An 18,179-nucleotide genomic window follows, 5' to 3' on the forward strand; every position below is an offset into this window, starting at 1 on the left:
CCCCACCCCACTGCTGATCGGTCTATTTAAATTTTCCAGTTCTTCTTATTCAGTCTAGGAAGGGTGTATTTTTCTAAGTCCTGGTCCATTTCTTCTATGTTACTAAATTTGGCTTTATATACTTTTCATAGTATTCTCGTATGATCCTTTGTATTTCTGTGATGTCATAATTTCCCCTCTTTCATCCCTGATGTTGTTTGTTTGTGTCCTTTCTCTTTTTTCTTTAGTGAGTCTAGCCAGGGTCTTGTAAATTTTTTTGACCTTCTTGAAGATCCAGCTCTTTGTTGCATTTATTTTTTCTATCATTTTTTGTTTTCAATTTCATTTATTTCTGCTCTAATTTGGATTATTTCTTTCCTTCTGCTAACTTTAGGTTTCATTTGTTCTTCCTTTTCTAGTTTTTTAAGATGAAGCATTAGGTTGTTTATTTGGGCTCGTTCTTGTTTTTGGAGATGGGCCTATAATGCTAAGAACTTTCCTCTTATAATCGCTTTTGCTGTGTCTCAAAAGTTTCGATATGTTGTACTATCATTATCATTTGTATCTATGTATCTCTTAATCTCTTTTTATTCCTTCCCTGACCCAATTATTATTCAGTAGCATGTTGTTTAATCTCTATGTATTTGTGGTTCTTCCTGATTTCTTTTTGCAGTTGATCTCCAGTTTCAAGGCATTATGATCAGAGAATGTGGTTGCTATGATTTCAACCCTTTTATATTTGTTGAGGTTATCTCTGTGTCCCAGTATGTGGTCGATTCTTGACAATGTTCCATGTGCACTAGAGAAGAATGTATAAGCGGCTGTTTTGGGATGGAAGGCTCTGTAACTGTCAATTATGTCCATTTGGTCTAATGTGTCATTTAAGGATTTAATTTCCATATTGATTTTTCTGTTTGGATGATCTGTCCATATCCGACAATGGAGTCTGTTTCTCCCTTTAGTTCTGTTAGTAATTGCTTTACATATTTCAGGGCTCCCTGATTGGGAGCATAGATATTAATAAGTGTTATGTCTTCTTGGTGCATCATTCCCTTTACCATTGTGAAGTGTCCCTCAGTATCTTTCTTTACCTTTTTTAGTTTGAAGTTTATTTCATTCACTATTAGTACTGGTACTCCCACTTTCCTCTGAATGCCATTTGCTTGAAATTTCATTTTCCACCCTTTCACTTTGAGTCTATATTTGTCTTTGAAGCTGAGATGTGTCTCCTGAAGGCAGCATATGGTTGAGTTTTGTTTTTTGATTCATTCTGCAACTCTGTGCCTTTTTATTGGTGAGCGAGTTCAGTCCGTTTACATTTAGAGAGATTATTGAAATATGAGGTCTTCTTATAGCCATTTTATCTTTTGCTTTCTGGTGGCTCGGTGTTTCCATTGCTTCCTTGTCCTTGTGTTTCTGTTTTCTTTATTTTAGTTGGCTTCTGTGGGTTTTGCCTCTGGTTCTTCTTGTTTTATGTTATATACTTCATCTCTGAGTCTTTGATTTTTGTTACCATTATATATATGTAAAGGATATATATATATATATATATATATATATATATATATATATAGTCATCCGTTTTCATTTTCTTCTGCTTTATTTCCCTTTGCAAATTTGGATCTTTGACTCCTCCCCTTTCCCGTCATTGTTATCTGTTTTCCCTATGTATGCTGACCATTCATTACTATCTTTCTATAGCAATTCTCTTATTATTTAAGCTTATAAAGGCCTGTTCTAAGTAGGTGTCCACCCCTCTGCTTCTATTTTCCTGATAGTCACTTTATTCCTAATTATGGTTTTTTTTGTTTTTGTTTTTGTCATTTTGTTTTAGGTGAGCCGACCCCTTTCAGTATTTCCTGTAGTGCAGGCTTCGTAATGGAGAATTCCCTTAATTTTTGTATGTCTGGAAAGGGCTTAATTTCTCCTTCATATCTAAAGGAGAGCCTAGCTGGATATATTATTCTAGGCTGGTAGTCCCTTTCACTTATAGTTTAAATATTTGATTCCATTCCTTTCTGGCTTGTAAGGTCTATGCCGAGAAGTCTGAGGATAATCTAATGGGTTTTCCATTATAAATGACCATTTTCTTCTCTTTGGCTACCCTCAGAATTCTGTCTTTGTCATTGATTTTTTTTTTTTTTTTGATAATTTTAATACAATGTGTCTTGGTCAGGGCCTTTTTGGGTTGAGGTAATTGGATGTTCTGTTGATTTCTTGAATTCCAAGTTCTAGCTCTTGCCTTAGATTTGGGAAATTCTCATCAACTATTTGTCTGAAAATGCTTTCTAGTCCCTGTTCCTTTTCCTCGCCTTCAATAATGACCATTATTCTTATGTTCCCTCTCCTGATGGTATTAGCTAGTTCTTGTATTTCCCCTTCATTATTTTTCATTCTTCAGTTTTTCTCTTCTTCCTTCTGATTTATTTCTAGATTTCTGTCTTCAATATCACTGACCCTTTTCTCCATTTAGTTGACTCTATTTCCCAAGCTTGCTATTTTGTTTTTCAACTCTTGCAGTATATATTTTTTAATCTCCAGAATTTCTATTTGGTTCTTTTTTGAGGGGTTCAGTCTCCTTGCTCTGCTCATCTAGTTGTTTTTCAATTCCTGAAATTGTTGGTATGACTCGCTTTGGAACTCACTGAATTTTTTTCAGAAGTACCATCCTGAGTTCTCTGTCATTTAAGTTGCATGTTTCTGTCTGTAAGCTTATTTTCTGGAGATTTTTCTCTTTCTTTCTGAGATGCCTTATCACCTTGGTTGTTCATGGTGCTTAATGGACTGTTTCTCTGCCTGGGCGTTAATGGAAATGTGTTCTGCTTTTTTCCCCAGAAAGATTTATTATATAAAGGTTTGTTTTTAGCCTGCTGCAAAAAAGGTGATTTTCTTTTGGTTCCCAGTAGGTGGCGGCTAAGCCTCTTGGGTCCTACCTTTATATAAAGCCTTAATGCCTTTATATGCCTTTGTTTTCTTGTAGATATTTATTCACGCTGGCTACCCTCAGTTTCAGTTCCTGTCAACAATGGTTTCATTAGCATTTGCTTTGATTCCCCTGGGGCAGGGGATTGGTCTTAGAGAATAAGAGGGGGAGGGGTCCTCTGGATTGGGAATGGGGGCTGCGGCTTGGCCTCGGTTTTGCAACCCTGGCTGGTAATAGTCAACTGTTGTTTCTCTACCTTCCTGCTTCTCTGCTTTCTGCCCTGATGACTGGGCCTTGCTGCTGGCTGTATAGAACTCACAAACTGTCCCAGGCCAGGCTGTTTAGGGAAGTCACAGCAACTTCTCCCCAGTCCCTCCCACTACAGGGAGCACTGGGAGAGGCAGCTTCTTTATTTCTCCCAGTCTACCACCTAACACACGGGGTTCTGACCTGTGGTAGCTCTCATGCGCAGATCCCACGCTCAGACGCGCTGGTGTGCAGTTGGGTGGTTTCTGTCGAGTTTTAGATGTTCAGCTTATTTAGTTTCAAGGGGTGAGATCTGGGGACATCTCTCACTTTGCCATGTTTTTTTTTCTATAACTTTATTTCATGTCCTTTCTAGTTTTGTTTGTTTGTTTGTTTGTTTTTTTTACTGGATTATGAACAAAACTTTACTTTTCAGTTTCTTAGATTTTGAAATTGTGGATAAAGGATGGTAGACTTTCTTTCATATTCTAATCTTCCATTTTATATTTTTAGCTAAGTTTTTTTTATTTGTGAAAGTTTTTTTTTTGTTTTTAGAGGGATGGGGACATGAATTTTATACCTTAAAAACCTGATTACTATACTTACATGAATTTATATCCTTTTATTCTTAACATCAGAAGGTAAGTTTTTTCTCTGGTTATTATAGTAAATTTAAAAAATAAATTTTTCATGAAAAAGTCACAGAAGAGGTACTCTGTTAGTGTTTATAAGGTTTTAGCTACACCAAGTTAATTAGCGTAAGTGTCTACATAAATGTCCTGTCAGCTTGGTACTTCGTTTTTAGAAGTATAAATTTTATGGTATCTAGAGACATTGCCTTCTCCTTCCTATATTAAGAGTTATATATACTGAAAGTTCTTAAAACATACAACCTGACAATATGTCACAAATTTTCTGGAATCATTAAAAGATCCTTATCATTCTCAGTGGTTGTACAATAAAAATTCTGTTTTTTAGATACACCATTTTAAGACATTAATTGGCTTTTAGGGTTTTCTGAAACCATTATAAAAGATAGTAAACATTTTTCTATCCACATCTTGTTTTTATTTTGGATGATTTTTGAGAAAATTATTTAGAACTCTAGAAATTTCTAAAACCAGGATTATTTAAACAAAGGACATGTACGTGTTCATAACTTTAAAATTGATTCTTAGCATATTTATGCAATTGTATCTTTTTTGACAGCATTATCCTGTAGCGTGGGTAAATACGATGGTTTTTGACTTTAAAGGACAGTTGAGATCTGGAGACATAGTATTGCACAGTTGGTCTTCATTTCCTGGTAAGATTTACATCCTAATTCTTAGTGTTAAAGAGTAACTTTTGGCATGTGGACTAGTTCATGTTTCTCTATGACTTTCTGTTCTTTCAGTTTAGTAAAGAAACCATTATTTCATATCTTTATTGTTTATTCTAAGACAAATTTCCATAGGTTATTTTAATATATTCAAAAGTGATTTGTATCTGCATGTATTTTCTCACTGTAAACATTTTATATAGGTTTCTGAGAAATTGTCATAAGGAATATCTGTTATTCCTAGTTGTACTAAATTTTTATACTAGTGGAAGGAACATTTACTAATATGGGGAGAATATTAAAAACATTTATTTCTTTGGCTTTAGCTTGAAATTTGAACTAAGAGGAACATCTTCCACCTGACTGTATTTTTCAGATACTACTCAGAGTACCTCTAACCAATGAAGTTGATGGCTTTACTCCCATTTTATAAATGAGGAAAGTAAACCTTAGAGATGATAAGTTAGTCTGTTAGTTTTACATAATTTGTTCAAACCTGGGTTTTGTACAAGAGACTGCTCGATTCTTGCCATTATTCTGTACTGTTTTCCCAAATGTTGAAAATTTTTAGTGTAAACCTTGCATTATAATAAGGGTGGGTGGTTTTTTGTTTTTTGTCTTCATAGTTCGTTTATATATTTAGTATAATTTCGAACTTACTTGTCTTTTTATTTTGTGGGTTGCAAACCTTTGAAAATGTTCCTATATTGGTAGTTACTACCCGAGAAATTATTTTTAGTTGGATGGCTGTGTGTATGTATGTGTGTGTGTCTGTGCGCACATGCGCGTGCACGTACACACACATATATATACAATTGGTTAGGACAAATTACAATAAATTATTTACGAACATGTTTATATATTTCTCATATTCCAATATTTTATGTCTGTGTATATTCTTTTATTCCTACCCTTTCTTGCATATACCTCCAGTATTTTTCACTAATCATGTTAGTCCCTAAATATATAAGAAGAGAGCGGTGCGCAAATACACATTTCTTAAGAGAAACTATAGTTTCAGAGTTAGAGTAAAAATTATGCATTTCACAATATTCTTTTTTGGAAATGTTAATTTAGACTCAAACATGTTCTCCAGAGTCATCAAGCAACTTAACTAGTATTTTTAGAAAAACTTTTAGCAGTATCGACTTGGCATACCATGAACCTCACTTTATCTCCAACAAAATGTAAGATGAAGAATAATAAATGAATACATTTGCCCTACATGTATCAGCTCTAGAATTGTCACATTTATCCCAGTAGGAGCAAGCCAGAAATGAACTTCTTCTTAATGTAGAGTTATCTTTTGGTAGTTTAAACAGTGTTATAATGAACCTTGCTTATATAAGGTATATATCTAAGATAAGTTTTCAGAGGTTGATTTATTGTGTCAAAGAATAAGTACATTTGTAATTTTGATAAATAATCACTAATGTTCTTCAGCAGAGATTGGACCAATCTGTAACCTCCATTCATAATACATTAGAATGCCTTTTTTGTGATCATTTTTAATCAAGGTTACTTCCATATGTTTGGGGCTAATAAGAGTAACAAATGCTACTTTTGACTTTAGATAGGTTGCATTTGTTAGGACAAATAAGTACAATTCTACTAGTTAGCAAATATAGGTTTGTAATTTTCTGAGAAAGCAGCTTTAGAGGTGTATAAATTATAAGAGTTGCTTCAGTCCAGGTGAAAATAGCATCTGTGAGATGAGAGAGTATTAAAAAAGATGAGCAAAAGATGATTAAGTAGCTAGAATATGTAAATACTTTTAAAGATTTTCTAGCTTTGAGAGAGAATTCTGATTGTGTATACTATGTCGACATTAGGCCTAGATAGAATGGACTTTTATCTTTATTTCCTCAGGAAATATAATGAGAAGAACTATGATAAAAATCAGTGTAAGAAAAGAAAGTTTGTAAAGGGGAGACTTCAGGTTGCACTGCTAATTCTGTTGTCTCCTCTTGAGTTTAATCTCTTTTCAATACTTTACTTATCTATGAAATGAGAAAGTTATATGAACTCCAAGGTTTTGTGACAACACTGAAGTGTTAAGATTCCCATTCACAATTCTGTGAATGAACCCCATTTAGAGTGGTTGAAAAAGAGGAGTACCTTGAAGAAAAAAGCAGTTGATGAGGTTAAAAGAGCACCACTTGAATGGAGTGTTATAGAAACTACTAGAAAAGGCGTTTAACTATATCAGCAGTTATGGAATAATAGAGGACCATTAAGTTTGTCAAAAAGAATGTCATTGACGACTTTGAAAATATCAATTTGAGTACTGTGATGACCATCAGATTAATCACATCAGATTACATGTGATTAAGAAGTCCATCTATAGTGATGAATTGATAACAATTCCTCTGTGCCACCTAATTTTGTGTTGGAAAAGCAGTCTCAATTAAGTTTTTTTCTTCCCCAAATTGAGACTACTTACCAAATTGAAGAATGAGACAAGGTAACTATTCATTTTTGTTAGTTTCTCATTTTAAAGATGTATATAAACTCATATTTAAATTTTGTTCCAAGTATTAACAGAAAATTAGAGATTTACTGATATAATTGCCAAACTTCTTTAGGTGACACTTTTTAAATCATTTTCATGGTTGAAATTTATTAAAAGTTTTGCTTTAGTTTCAAAAATATTTTCTTAAATATCAAAATTATTTGCATGTTTTAGATGAACTTGAAGAAATGTTGAATCCAATGGGAACTGTTCAAACAAATCCATATACGGAAAATGCAACAGCTTTGCATATCAAATTCCCAGAGAATAAAAAACAACCTTATTATTACCCTCCCTTTGATAAGGTAAGCTAATTATTTAAAGGGCTACTATGCATGAAATAATTGAATGATTAGTTTCTGGAGCTATATGTTTATAGTTTAAGCTCTGTATGTCTATTTCTTTTTCCAAACTTCACACACACACACACACACACACACACACACACACACACACACCATCACATATATTAACAGCTTGGTTCAGTGGAAAGATCAGTGAACAGGGAGCCAACTCTACTTAGTCCTAGCTTTATGACTGACCAAGTGAGACATATTATCTGTGGAGTTCAGGTTTGTCATTTATATGAGGAACTCATAATCGTTCTCTGAGGTCCTTTTCAATTTAAGAGGGCTATAAATGCAGTCATATGTAACTTTGAACATATGGAATGTTCAGTGGAATATGCCCAGCATGTTAGTTCAGAGATTAAAGACATAATCACTGCTGTGTTAGAGTTGATATCCAAAGAACAGATAATCTATGTTGAATACTACTATTCATAAGACTTCCTAAGGTACTGTTATTTTTATAGAAACTATTACAAAGACCTCAGTTTCTAAACACCTTTCCTTTGTATGAAGCTGCATGTCTTGAGGATAAGGAGAATATCTGGTGGGGACTGTGATAATTTAAACGCTAAGAGAGCTAAGCTGCCATATGTTTTATATTTAGGTGTGGCATCTTTGTTTCAGGTATGATTGATGCTGATTTTCTGATGAAATCTTGGAGTAAATTCTCAAATAATAAACAAGAAGTTTCTTTTGATTCTTTATTCCATTTGAGAACTCTCTATCTTTAAAAATTGATATTATGCTAAAATTTAAATTAATCCATCTGTAAACTAATTTTAATGTTCAGCACTATCAGACCTACCTATAGAAAGTATATTTTTATAGTAAGTAAATTAAATTTACGTAATTTAATGTTTCTTTCTTTACTTTCATTTTAATTCAGTTTTATCCACTTAAGCTATAGCTTTTCATTTCAAATTCTTCTAAATGTGTTTTTCTGATAATAATATACAATTAAATTAAATTTTGTGATTATTACAGTAGTTTTCCAAATATTTCAAGAATCATATACCTTATGGGAATCACTGTATAATAAGTACAATAAGTAGAAAAAGGTACATTTTGACTCATCTATTACATTTATGCCATTTCTTTATTCCTTAGTATAGGAATTTATAAGCCATAGCTACTTTTGATAGTTGTCCGAACTGTGGCTATTTCTGTATTCAATTATAGTATGTGTTCAACAATCAATTACAGTTTGTTTTAGATCAAATGAGATGCTTTTTGAAGCATTTTTAACAAATATAAATTCTTGTGAAAATATAAGTATTTTTAATCTAATATTTCAAGAGAATTTCAGTTTTTTAAGATGTGCCATTTCAGCATTGCTTAAATCATCTACAGCTGGTCACTAAACTTTCCTTTTGCCTTCATAATCCCTTGGAGAGTCTGTCTTTGAAGATCAACTTTGGATGGAGATTTTAGTCTTTAAATATGTGTAAATATATTTATACATATCGAGTTTCTTTAATAGTATAATTTGTATATGATCATTATAAAACAAATGAAATAATATAGATATAAAAATGAAAGTTCCCTGTATTCTTTTTATTTAATGTTTTTTGCTATAATAACTTGCATACATTTAGCTTTTCAGATCAATTTTGTTTCTGGCTTAATTTTAATAACCACAATCTCATTTTATCATATTAACAATCCTATGAAATAGAGTGTGAATTATCACTACTATCATATTAACAATCCTATGAAATAGAGCATGAATTATTACACATGAGGATACAGAGAAATTATTAGTTTAGGATTACTTGACTCAATAACCAGATATAGATTTTCACATTCTTTACCACTGATCTTCCTCCTGGACCAGTAGGTTCCCATCTTTTCAAGAATTAGAGCCCCCTTTGAACTTAATAACTTTAAAAATATTTTGAGTTTTGTTAATTCAGAACAAAACACCATGAGAAATAACAAAAACTTATTATGTATTTAGTAACTCTTACATACCTTTTCATTTTTTGAACCAGAATACATTTACTTATATTAAAAAATTTGCTTTTCACATACACATGCAAGCCACTTCTCATTTTATCTGTATTCAATCCTAGTACATCCTCTGAGTCATAGTCCCTTATAGTAATACAATTGCTTCCCAGTGTCAGGAGTTTGAAGATTGGGAATCACTGTATAATACCATTTTGTATTTAAAATTCACATTTACATTATAAAATATAGAAATGCCAGACCATATGTAGTTTCTTGTAGTCTAAGTGCAAGTATAGTCATTTGCATTTAAAATTTTACAAATCTAGAGCCAAAATTTAATTTAAAATTTTTTTTAACAGATAATCGAAAAGGCAGCTGAGATTGCAAGCAGTGATAGTGCTAATGTATCAGTAAGTATCAAGGTTTTAAAACAGCCCTTTCTTATTATAAAGTTGTGCTTATTATTAGCTACCTTCATCTCATTTATGGCAGTGAACTTACAGAAGACCATACTCATATGAAAGAGTAGTCTATGAACATGCATATGTACATACTGTTTTTTTTTTAAATGGCAGCTGTTTGTAGGTGTACTGTGTTCAATGGTAAGCCTTTTTTTAAATATAAGCATGGGTTTAGCAGCTAGTTTGTAAGGAGTGCTATGACATCTAGTAGATGAACAATACTGTTTTTGTGAATACTACAGTTGAATGAGAAGGCTGTAATTTTCTTTATTTCTCTCATGTAAAAGAGCAGATATAATCAGGCAAGGCTTCATGGTGCTGGGAACCCAGGTATCTTCCATCTAGGTGTGCTGCCATGTTTTAACATGTGGTTTCTATCTTATGGTTTAATATTGGTGCTCGAGCTTCCTAGGTTACTGTGTTCCAGCCAGCGAGAAAAGGAAAAGCAGGACTAGGAGCCACACTCATTCTTTTTAAGAATATCATTAACATGCCTCATTTCTGCTCACATCTCACTAGCAGAACTTAGTTACATGGCTATTCTGAACTCTAAGTGAGGCTGAGAAATGTAGTCTAGCTGGGCAGTCATGTGCTTGGTTAAGAGTAAGAGCTAGTTACTAAAGCAAGAAGAGGAAAATGCATACTGAGGGAGAAACAACTCTCTTCCACACACTATTTTCATTCTTTCTGCCCAAAGACTACAGAATAGATTACTTTGTTTATAGCTTACAATATATAATATTTCTACATTATACTTTTTAATTTATAATTTTTTCAAATTAACACGTTGCTTAATTCTAATCTGATATTGTCTTTTCATGTCATCAGTTTACAACTTTTAAGTGTCTTCAGTAAAACCACTCTGTATAGATTGGTAATTATATAGTGACCAGCAGGCAAATTGGAGAAAATGTATATGTTTTTGTTATTTGCACTGAATTAAAGAACTATTTAATCTTGGCTAATTGGAGAAATGTCTGGCCCAGGCTATCCTCTACTTTGCCATTAGAGTTCTCAATAATATCTATAACCCTGCAATACAAATCATCCCCTACTACAAGTACTTTGAGAGTAGTTCTCTAGTGAAACAGAAGAATTTCATTGTAACTATACGCTTATAAGTTAGGCACTTACGGACACATTACAGTGTAAGAGGTAACAATTATGTGGTAGCTAAAAAAATTAATACTTTTTCTAAGTTCTTTTAGCTGGGCTGATTAACAGAGACAGATTGACAGGAGGAAATCAAAAATTTAATACATGCACATGGGGAATTCACAGAAGCATGAAAATTACAAAAATAGTGAGGCGACATTGGGTATATAAGACATTTTTGGACAAAGGAGAAAGGACAGACAATGGAGTATTAGATTTCACAAGTAAGAATGGGTGATTTATAGGTAGTTATAGTAGAGGAGAACATACATGGCAGTCAAATTCTTGCTAGGCAACTCAGAAATGATGGGATACTGGGTATCTAGCTAACAGGCTTGGAGTCTTCCTGACTAATGCTAGAGTGAAGACTCTTAAGGTGATTAAGCCATGGCTTCCTTCCTGCAGTAGATTTTTCTGTCTGAATCTCTTGGGCAGGAAATGGGGGGCCTGACCCTCAAAGGTTCTTTCTGGGTCTTGTTTCTTAATAAATAGCTTAAAATCGGTATCCCAAAAAGCAACCCCAGGGTGGGAAAAATTTAGTTCCCTTCAGTTATATAAGGGTATCTTCATTCTGATGCCTATTTTTAGTTACCCTTTATTAGTCTTAATATTGCTCTTTGAACATCAGAAGCATAAAATAGTTTTTTCTATTTCTACTTTGATCTGCTACCTTACCTAAATCAGTTCCCTCCTTTCTGAGAATGTAATATTCTTGCCCAGATTTGATTTACCTTTTTTTTTTTTTAATTAGATATGTAGTACACTTAGTAAATTGTGAAACCAAAAATAAAAGGTTTTTTCTCTAACCCTCATTAACTTTCCTCCTTAGAGATAACTGTTAGCAGTTCAGCATGTAGCTACCAATCCTAATGTTATGTATGCATTTAGATACCTTTGCGTGTAAATATCTATATCCTTTTTTGAAAAAAAAAAAAGTCAATGAGATCTTTATTATATAATCTTTCTCCTTTTCATTTAATGCATTTTGTGGATCTTGTCATGTCTATGAAGAGGTCCAATTCACTCTTTTTAAAGCCTTCTTGAAATTTCATAACATTAATTGTTAGTATCCATTAGTTATCAAACATACATACTCTTACTGATGAATGTTTTGCTTATTTCCAGTTATTCTCCACAAAAATAGTGCTGCAGTGAATATTTTGTACATATTTATTTATACGTACATATTTAATAAAAGGATGGATTTCTGGAAATGAAATTATTAGATCAAAATGTATGTGCCTTTTTCATAAGAATCTTGCCAAAATGCATACCATAAAAGATGGAAAATTTACAGCCCACCCACACTGTGGAAAAGTTTCTACCTTATTGCATTTCTGCCAGTCCTTTTAATATGTTACTCTAGTGGACAAAAAATAGTACCACATTATTTTAAGTTGAATTCCTTTATTGTTAATGAGGTAGAGGTTTGTTTCTTTTTACTTTTTAAAATTTCAGTAATCTTTTAAAGGATTTCTGATTATGTCTTTTTCATGGCTATCATGTCATCTTAGTTCTCTCTGAGGAATTAAATAATCTTGTTTTTCAAGTGATCTTGCTTCTCTTGGCATCTTTCTTCATATGATTTTTTCAAATATTTGGTGATTCTTAGTTTAGCTCTTTTTATACTTGGGACTTCCTGGCTTTCTTCCTATTTGGTAATTGTAGGAGTTAGGGTAGACTGTGCTAACACTCGGGATCTCCTGTGTGTGAAGGTTTCCATGCCTTCCAGAGTTGGGTGGCTCCAGAGGGCTCAGTACCCATGCTACTCTGTATGGAGCCCATGCCATTGCTGTTAAAGCTCAGATGAAGGGGCGTACTTGACCAAAACAGCTGCTCCATCTGCAGAGCTTTTGATAATCTTTCTGATGATTCCCCTGTCCTCTCCCGATGCTCCTTGTATCCCTTGATTCTGAACTGGAGTTTTCTAGAACTCTTCCTCATTACGGCATGGCTCTTAGCCATGTGTTAGGCACTCTTTCTCATTTTCCAGAGCTGTTATTGATTAGTATTTTTTAAAAGATATATCTTTTCTGACACTGATCTTTTGAATGAAAGGAATGAATACATTCTCATTCCACTGTTTTAATTGACTATTCGTGTATATGATAAGAGCAGATTACATTTCTTATTTAGATCATGGTAAGTTGACTTGTTGAATGTGTGTGTGTATTTATACGTGTGTGTGTATGTGTGTGTGTGATATATATATATATGGCATGTATACATATGTATAATATGTACACAAACAATTCATCAGATGAATTCAACATCACCTTACTAAGGAACTTAAACCTGCTCTTGAAATTAAAATACAAATAATAAAACTTATTATTTTAATCATCTTTAAGTATATAGTCCAGAAGTGTTATGTATATATTCATAGTATTCTTAACACATTAAGTGCAACTGATCTTCAGAACTTTTTCATCTTGCAAAACTAAAACTCCGTATCCATTAAACAACTTGGTTTCCTCCTCTTCTATCAGCCCTTGATAGCCACTATTCTACTTTGACTCTATGAATTCGACCATCTAAATACCTCATAGAAGTGAAATCATACAGTATTTTCTTTTTTTGTGACTGGCTTATTTCACTTAGCATAATGTCTGAAATTTTCTTGTTTGTCACAACCCGGAAGTGCTTCTGAGGTGCCACTATATTTTCTACAATGCATAGGACTGTCCTACAACAAAATATCAATAGAACTGAGGCTGAGAAACTCTGCTCTAATATAAAATACCTATGTTATAAATTAACTCTGTCTTATTTTCTTACTGAAAAAACTCAGGCGCAAAATATTAATGACTGGCTTTGGAGAACACAGATGATTACCTAGCCTTTAGTTCAGAGGTTCCAGGGATCCTTTTAGAATTTTTTCTTTGTAGAATGATTTGGAATCTTTACAGCCTTTAATTTTAGGGAAAGGAAATAATAAACATTAAAAATAATTTCAAACTTACTGAAAACTTGCAAGAAGAGTACAAAGAATTCCCATGTAGCCTTCATTCAGCTTACCTGTTAAAATTTTACTACATTCGTTTTACCAATCTTTGTGTATGTATTTTTTTATGAATCATTTGAGATTAAGTGGTATACATCATGTTCTTTGCTTCCTTAATTGTTCAGTGTGTATTCCTAAAAACAAAATATTCTCATACTTAACTAGAATTCATTCATAAAAATCAGGAAAATAACATTGATACAGTTCTGTTGTATAAACTACACATTCCATTCAAACTTGGTCAGTTGTCTCAATAATGTCCTTTATAGGTCCAGGACTGAACTCAGGATTATTTGTTGCATATCTTTGTCGTGTGTCTTTAGTTCCTTTCATTCTAAGACAGTTCTTGGTCTTTCCTTATGTTTAATGACTGATAATAAATATACAAGCCAGTTGTTTTGCAGAATGTCACTCTCTTTGGATTTGCCTAATGTTTGTCATGATCAGATTCCAGTTATGCATTTTTAGCATGAATACGATAGAAATGGTGTTCTTCTTACTGCGTTTTATCAGGAAGCAAATAGTGTCAATTTGTTATATTAACTATTGATGTTAATTGTTACCACTCGATGAGGATAGTATCTGCTAGGTTGTTGTATAAAGATAAGTATTTTATGAGGGAATATTTTGACTCTAAACATCCTATTTAACATCAAATTTTTACCCAGTTTTAATATTTATTAATATATCTTGCTAGTATTTATTAATACATCTTGCTTGAATCATTATTATTATGGTTTCCCAAGTACTGATTTTTAAATTTATTTTACCTTTTGGATTTATTATTTGATTTATGGCATAAGGTAAAAGTATTTCTTCATTTATTTACTTATTTTATTTTGACTTATAGTAGTATGGATTTATGATTTCTGTTTTATTGAATAACATAATTAGTTTCTGTCATTTATTTTGATGTTCAAAATGACCCATATTTGGACCAGTGGCAGCTATTCAAGCTCTCTCCTGTGTCTTTTTGACATGTCTCTATCATTCTTTGAGCATTTCCTTCTTTCTGGTACAATAAAGTATTCCAGGTTCATCTGGGACATCTATGCCACTTTGGAATTAGTCTTATCTCCAGGGAGTCCTGACTCCTTTCATATGTGAAAAGTATTTAGAATTTAGGATCTGGGGACTGGGTATGCACATTGTTACTGGGATATAATTGCATTTAGGCCTTTTCATGAAACAGCTAGATAATATATGTATATATTTGAGTAAATACAGGCACAGGGATGTATTTCTTTATCTATTAAAAACCATGAGTTCTTATCTGTGCTTCTAATTTGGATGCACTCCATAGGATTTTTTCTAGCCTTTGCATTTCCATATTTTTAATTTCCTTTTGTGACAGAAATTTGGATTCCAATTAACTTCAATATATTTATTTGCTTAATTCCTTTTGTATTCAGTCTCTCAGTCATAAAACCCATCTTCTCAGTTTCTGTCCCACCAGCTTGATTTTATGGACTGTCTCATCCCTAGCTGGATGTTGATTATTTTCCCATTGGGCCAGCCACTGATTAATTCTATCCCTGGCAAACATACTGCAAACATGCTATTGGAGTCTACAGTCCCTCTGAACATGACAGATGAGTTTTCTAGCCCACCCCATAGAGAAGGGGAAAGAGACAGTCTTTTTTCTCAGTATGCTTATAGCAAGATATATAATTTTGTTTTATTTTGGTTGGTAGTCATTATTATGTGTATGATTTTGAAAAATCTAAACAAAGAAAAGGAGAGAATATGGGTATTAATTTTCATTGCTTTCAATCATTGTTTTCCATTATTTTAGTTCAAGCATTTGAACATAAGTATAAGTTCACCAATTACATTGTACAATATAATTTTTCCGTACTAATTATTCTGGGTTTTGTAAAAGAATGTAAGATTCTATGTTTTGTTGGGCTTCCTGCCACATTTCTGGTAGGTTTTTTTTTCTTTTTATCTTGGCCTTATTCAGTGCTGTGCTCTTTATAGCTCAGTAAACAATCACAGTACAATTATACAGCAAACCTGTTCAGGATATTTATTTACAGTAGATTTGTAAAGTCTGATTTTGATTTACGATATTACAGTAGGTCTGCTCGCTTTTTGCAATATTTAACTTACCAGCAGTTTGCCTTTCTCTGACGTGAACAATTTATAGTGTGTTGTTTGCAGTATCAGGTTTCATTTAAGATATAAGTGTAGGAGTTTTATTTTCAAACTGACTTTTCGTGATCACTTTTCAGAGAAACCCTAATCATAATATCAGCAGCCCCCAACCTTTTTGGCACCAGGGACCAGTGCTCCTTTGAGAATCTAATGACTGATGATCTGAACTGAAGCTGAGGTAGTGATGCTAGTGCTGGAGAGAGGCTTCAAATACAGATGAAACTTCACTCAGTCCCCCGCCTCTCACCTCCTGCTGTGTTGACCAGTTACTATCAGGCCAGGGACTGGTACTGGTCTGCAGCCCAGGAATTGGGGACCCTTGATATAGAGTGCCCTTTTTAAGCTGAGGCACTGAATATAAAACCAGTACAATCATACATAAAGTCTTGGTGTGGTTTTTTTGTTGTTGTTTTTTAAGAGCAATTTTAGGTTCACAACAAAATTGGGAGGAAGGTACAGAGATTTTCCACATATCCCCAGCCCCTATGTATGCCTAGCTTCCCCTGTTATCTTCATCACTTAGTAGAATGGTGCATTTGTTACCACGACTGAACCTACACTAACATATCATAATCACCCAAAGTCCAAAGTTGTCGTTAGGATTCAGCCTTGATGTTGTGTATTCTATGGGTTTAGACAAATGTATAATAACATAATCTATCATTATAATATACAGAGTATTATCATATCTGCAAACCTTTTGTGCTCTGCCTAGTCATATTCTCACCCCAAACCTCTACCCCTGGCAAACACTAATTATTTTTTTTTTACTGTATTTCAGTTTACCTAAAATAAAAAGTTTTGCCTTTTTCAGTGTGTCACCTTTTCAGATTGGCTTCTTTCATTAAGTAATATACATTTAAGGCTCTTCCATGTCTTTCCGTGGTATGACAGCTCATTTCCTTTTAGTGCTATATAATATTCCATTGTAATATGTATTACAGTTTACCCATTTACCTAATGAAGTACATTTTGGTGCTTCCAAGTTTTTGACATTTTTGAATAAAGCTGCTATGAATATCCATGTGCATGTTTTTGTATGGACCTAAGTTTTGAGTTTCTTTTATTAAACACTAAGGAGCGTGATTACTGGATTGTAAGGTAATAGTATATTTAGTTTTGTAAGAAAAAGCCAAATTATCTTTCTAAGTAGTTGTAGTAGTTTGCATTTCTACCAGCAATGATTGAGGGTTGCTCCATGTCCTCAGCAGCATTTGGTGTTGTCAGTGTTCTGAATTTTGGCCATTCTAATAGATGTGTAGTTGTATCTCATTTCCGTTTTACCTCACTTTCTCTGATGACATATGATGTTTTCATCAGGCATTAGATTTTCATAGAAGCAGCAGTCCTTGGTGCCAAAAAGGTTGGGGCTGCTGCTATCAAAGGATTGACTTGGATTTCTCTGAAAAGTGATCATGAAAAGTCAGTTTGAAAATAAAACTCCTATACTGAAAGTGAAATCCGTTACTGCAAACAATACAGTGTAAATTGTTCATGTCAGAGAAAGGCAGACTGCTGGTAAGTTAAATACTGCAAAAAGCAGTATTTCAGACCTACTGTAATATCGTGGATCAAAATCAGACTTTACAGACCTACTGTAAGTAAATATCCTGTTTCTTTTCATATGCTTATTAGCCATATGTGTATCTTATTTGGTAAAGTGTCTGTTCAGGTATTTAACCCATATTTTAGTCTGGTGATTTATTTTCTTGTTGAGTTTTGAGAGTTCTTTATATATTTTAAGTATCGGTCCATTATGAGATATCTTTTCTTGCAGATATTTTCTTTCCATCTTTTCATTCTTTTGACAGTGTCTTCGAGGCAGATAATTTTAAATTTTATGATATCTAGCTTATCAGTTCTTTTTTTGCAGGATCATGCGTTTGGTATCATATGCTGAAAGTCATTGCCAAACCCACTGTCATCTAGATTTTCTCCTATGTTATCTTCAGTTTTATAGTTTTGTGTTTCATGTTTATTTTTACATAAATTGGATGGTGCTAGTCTTTAACTTTGTTCTTCAATATTGTGTTGGCTTTTCTGAGTCTTTTTTTTTCCTCCATATAAACTTTAGAATAAGTTTGTTGATAGCCGCAATATAACTTACTTGGATTTTGATTA

General features: G+C 33.2%; 1 protein-coding gene across 3 annotated transcripts in view; it reads left to right on the forward strand.

Moving 5' to 3' along the window:
• PIK3CB (phosphatidylinositol-4,5-bisphosphate 3-kinase catalytic subunit beta) overlaps positions 1-18,179 on the forward strand; it is a 167,081-nt gene that overhangs the window by 110,284 nt on the left and 38,618 nt on the right. For all 3 annotated transcript variants that reach the window (XM_016151202.2, XM_016151204.2, XM_016151203.2), the window contains exons 10-12: positions 4,358-4,454; positions 7,156-7,286; positions 9,641-9,691. In XM_016151202.2, the coding sequence (XP_016006688.1) occupies positions 4,358-4,454; positions 7,156-7,286; positions 9,641-9,691 (279 nt within the window). The remainder of the gene's footprint in view (positions 1-4,357; positions 4,455-7,155; positions 7,287-9,640; positions 9,692-18,179) is intronic.

The sequence above is a fragment of the Rousettus aegyptiacus genome, unplaced genomic scaffold (assembly GCF_014176215.1).
Source record: "Rousettus aegyptiacus isolate mRouAeg1 unplaced genomic scaffold, mRouAeg1.p scaffold_m13_p_4, whole genome shotgun sequence".
NCBI lineage: Eukaryota > Metazoa > Chordata > Mammalia > Chiroptera > Pteropodidae > Rousettus > Rousettus aegyptiacus.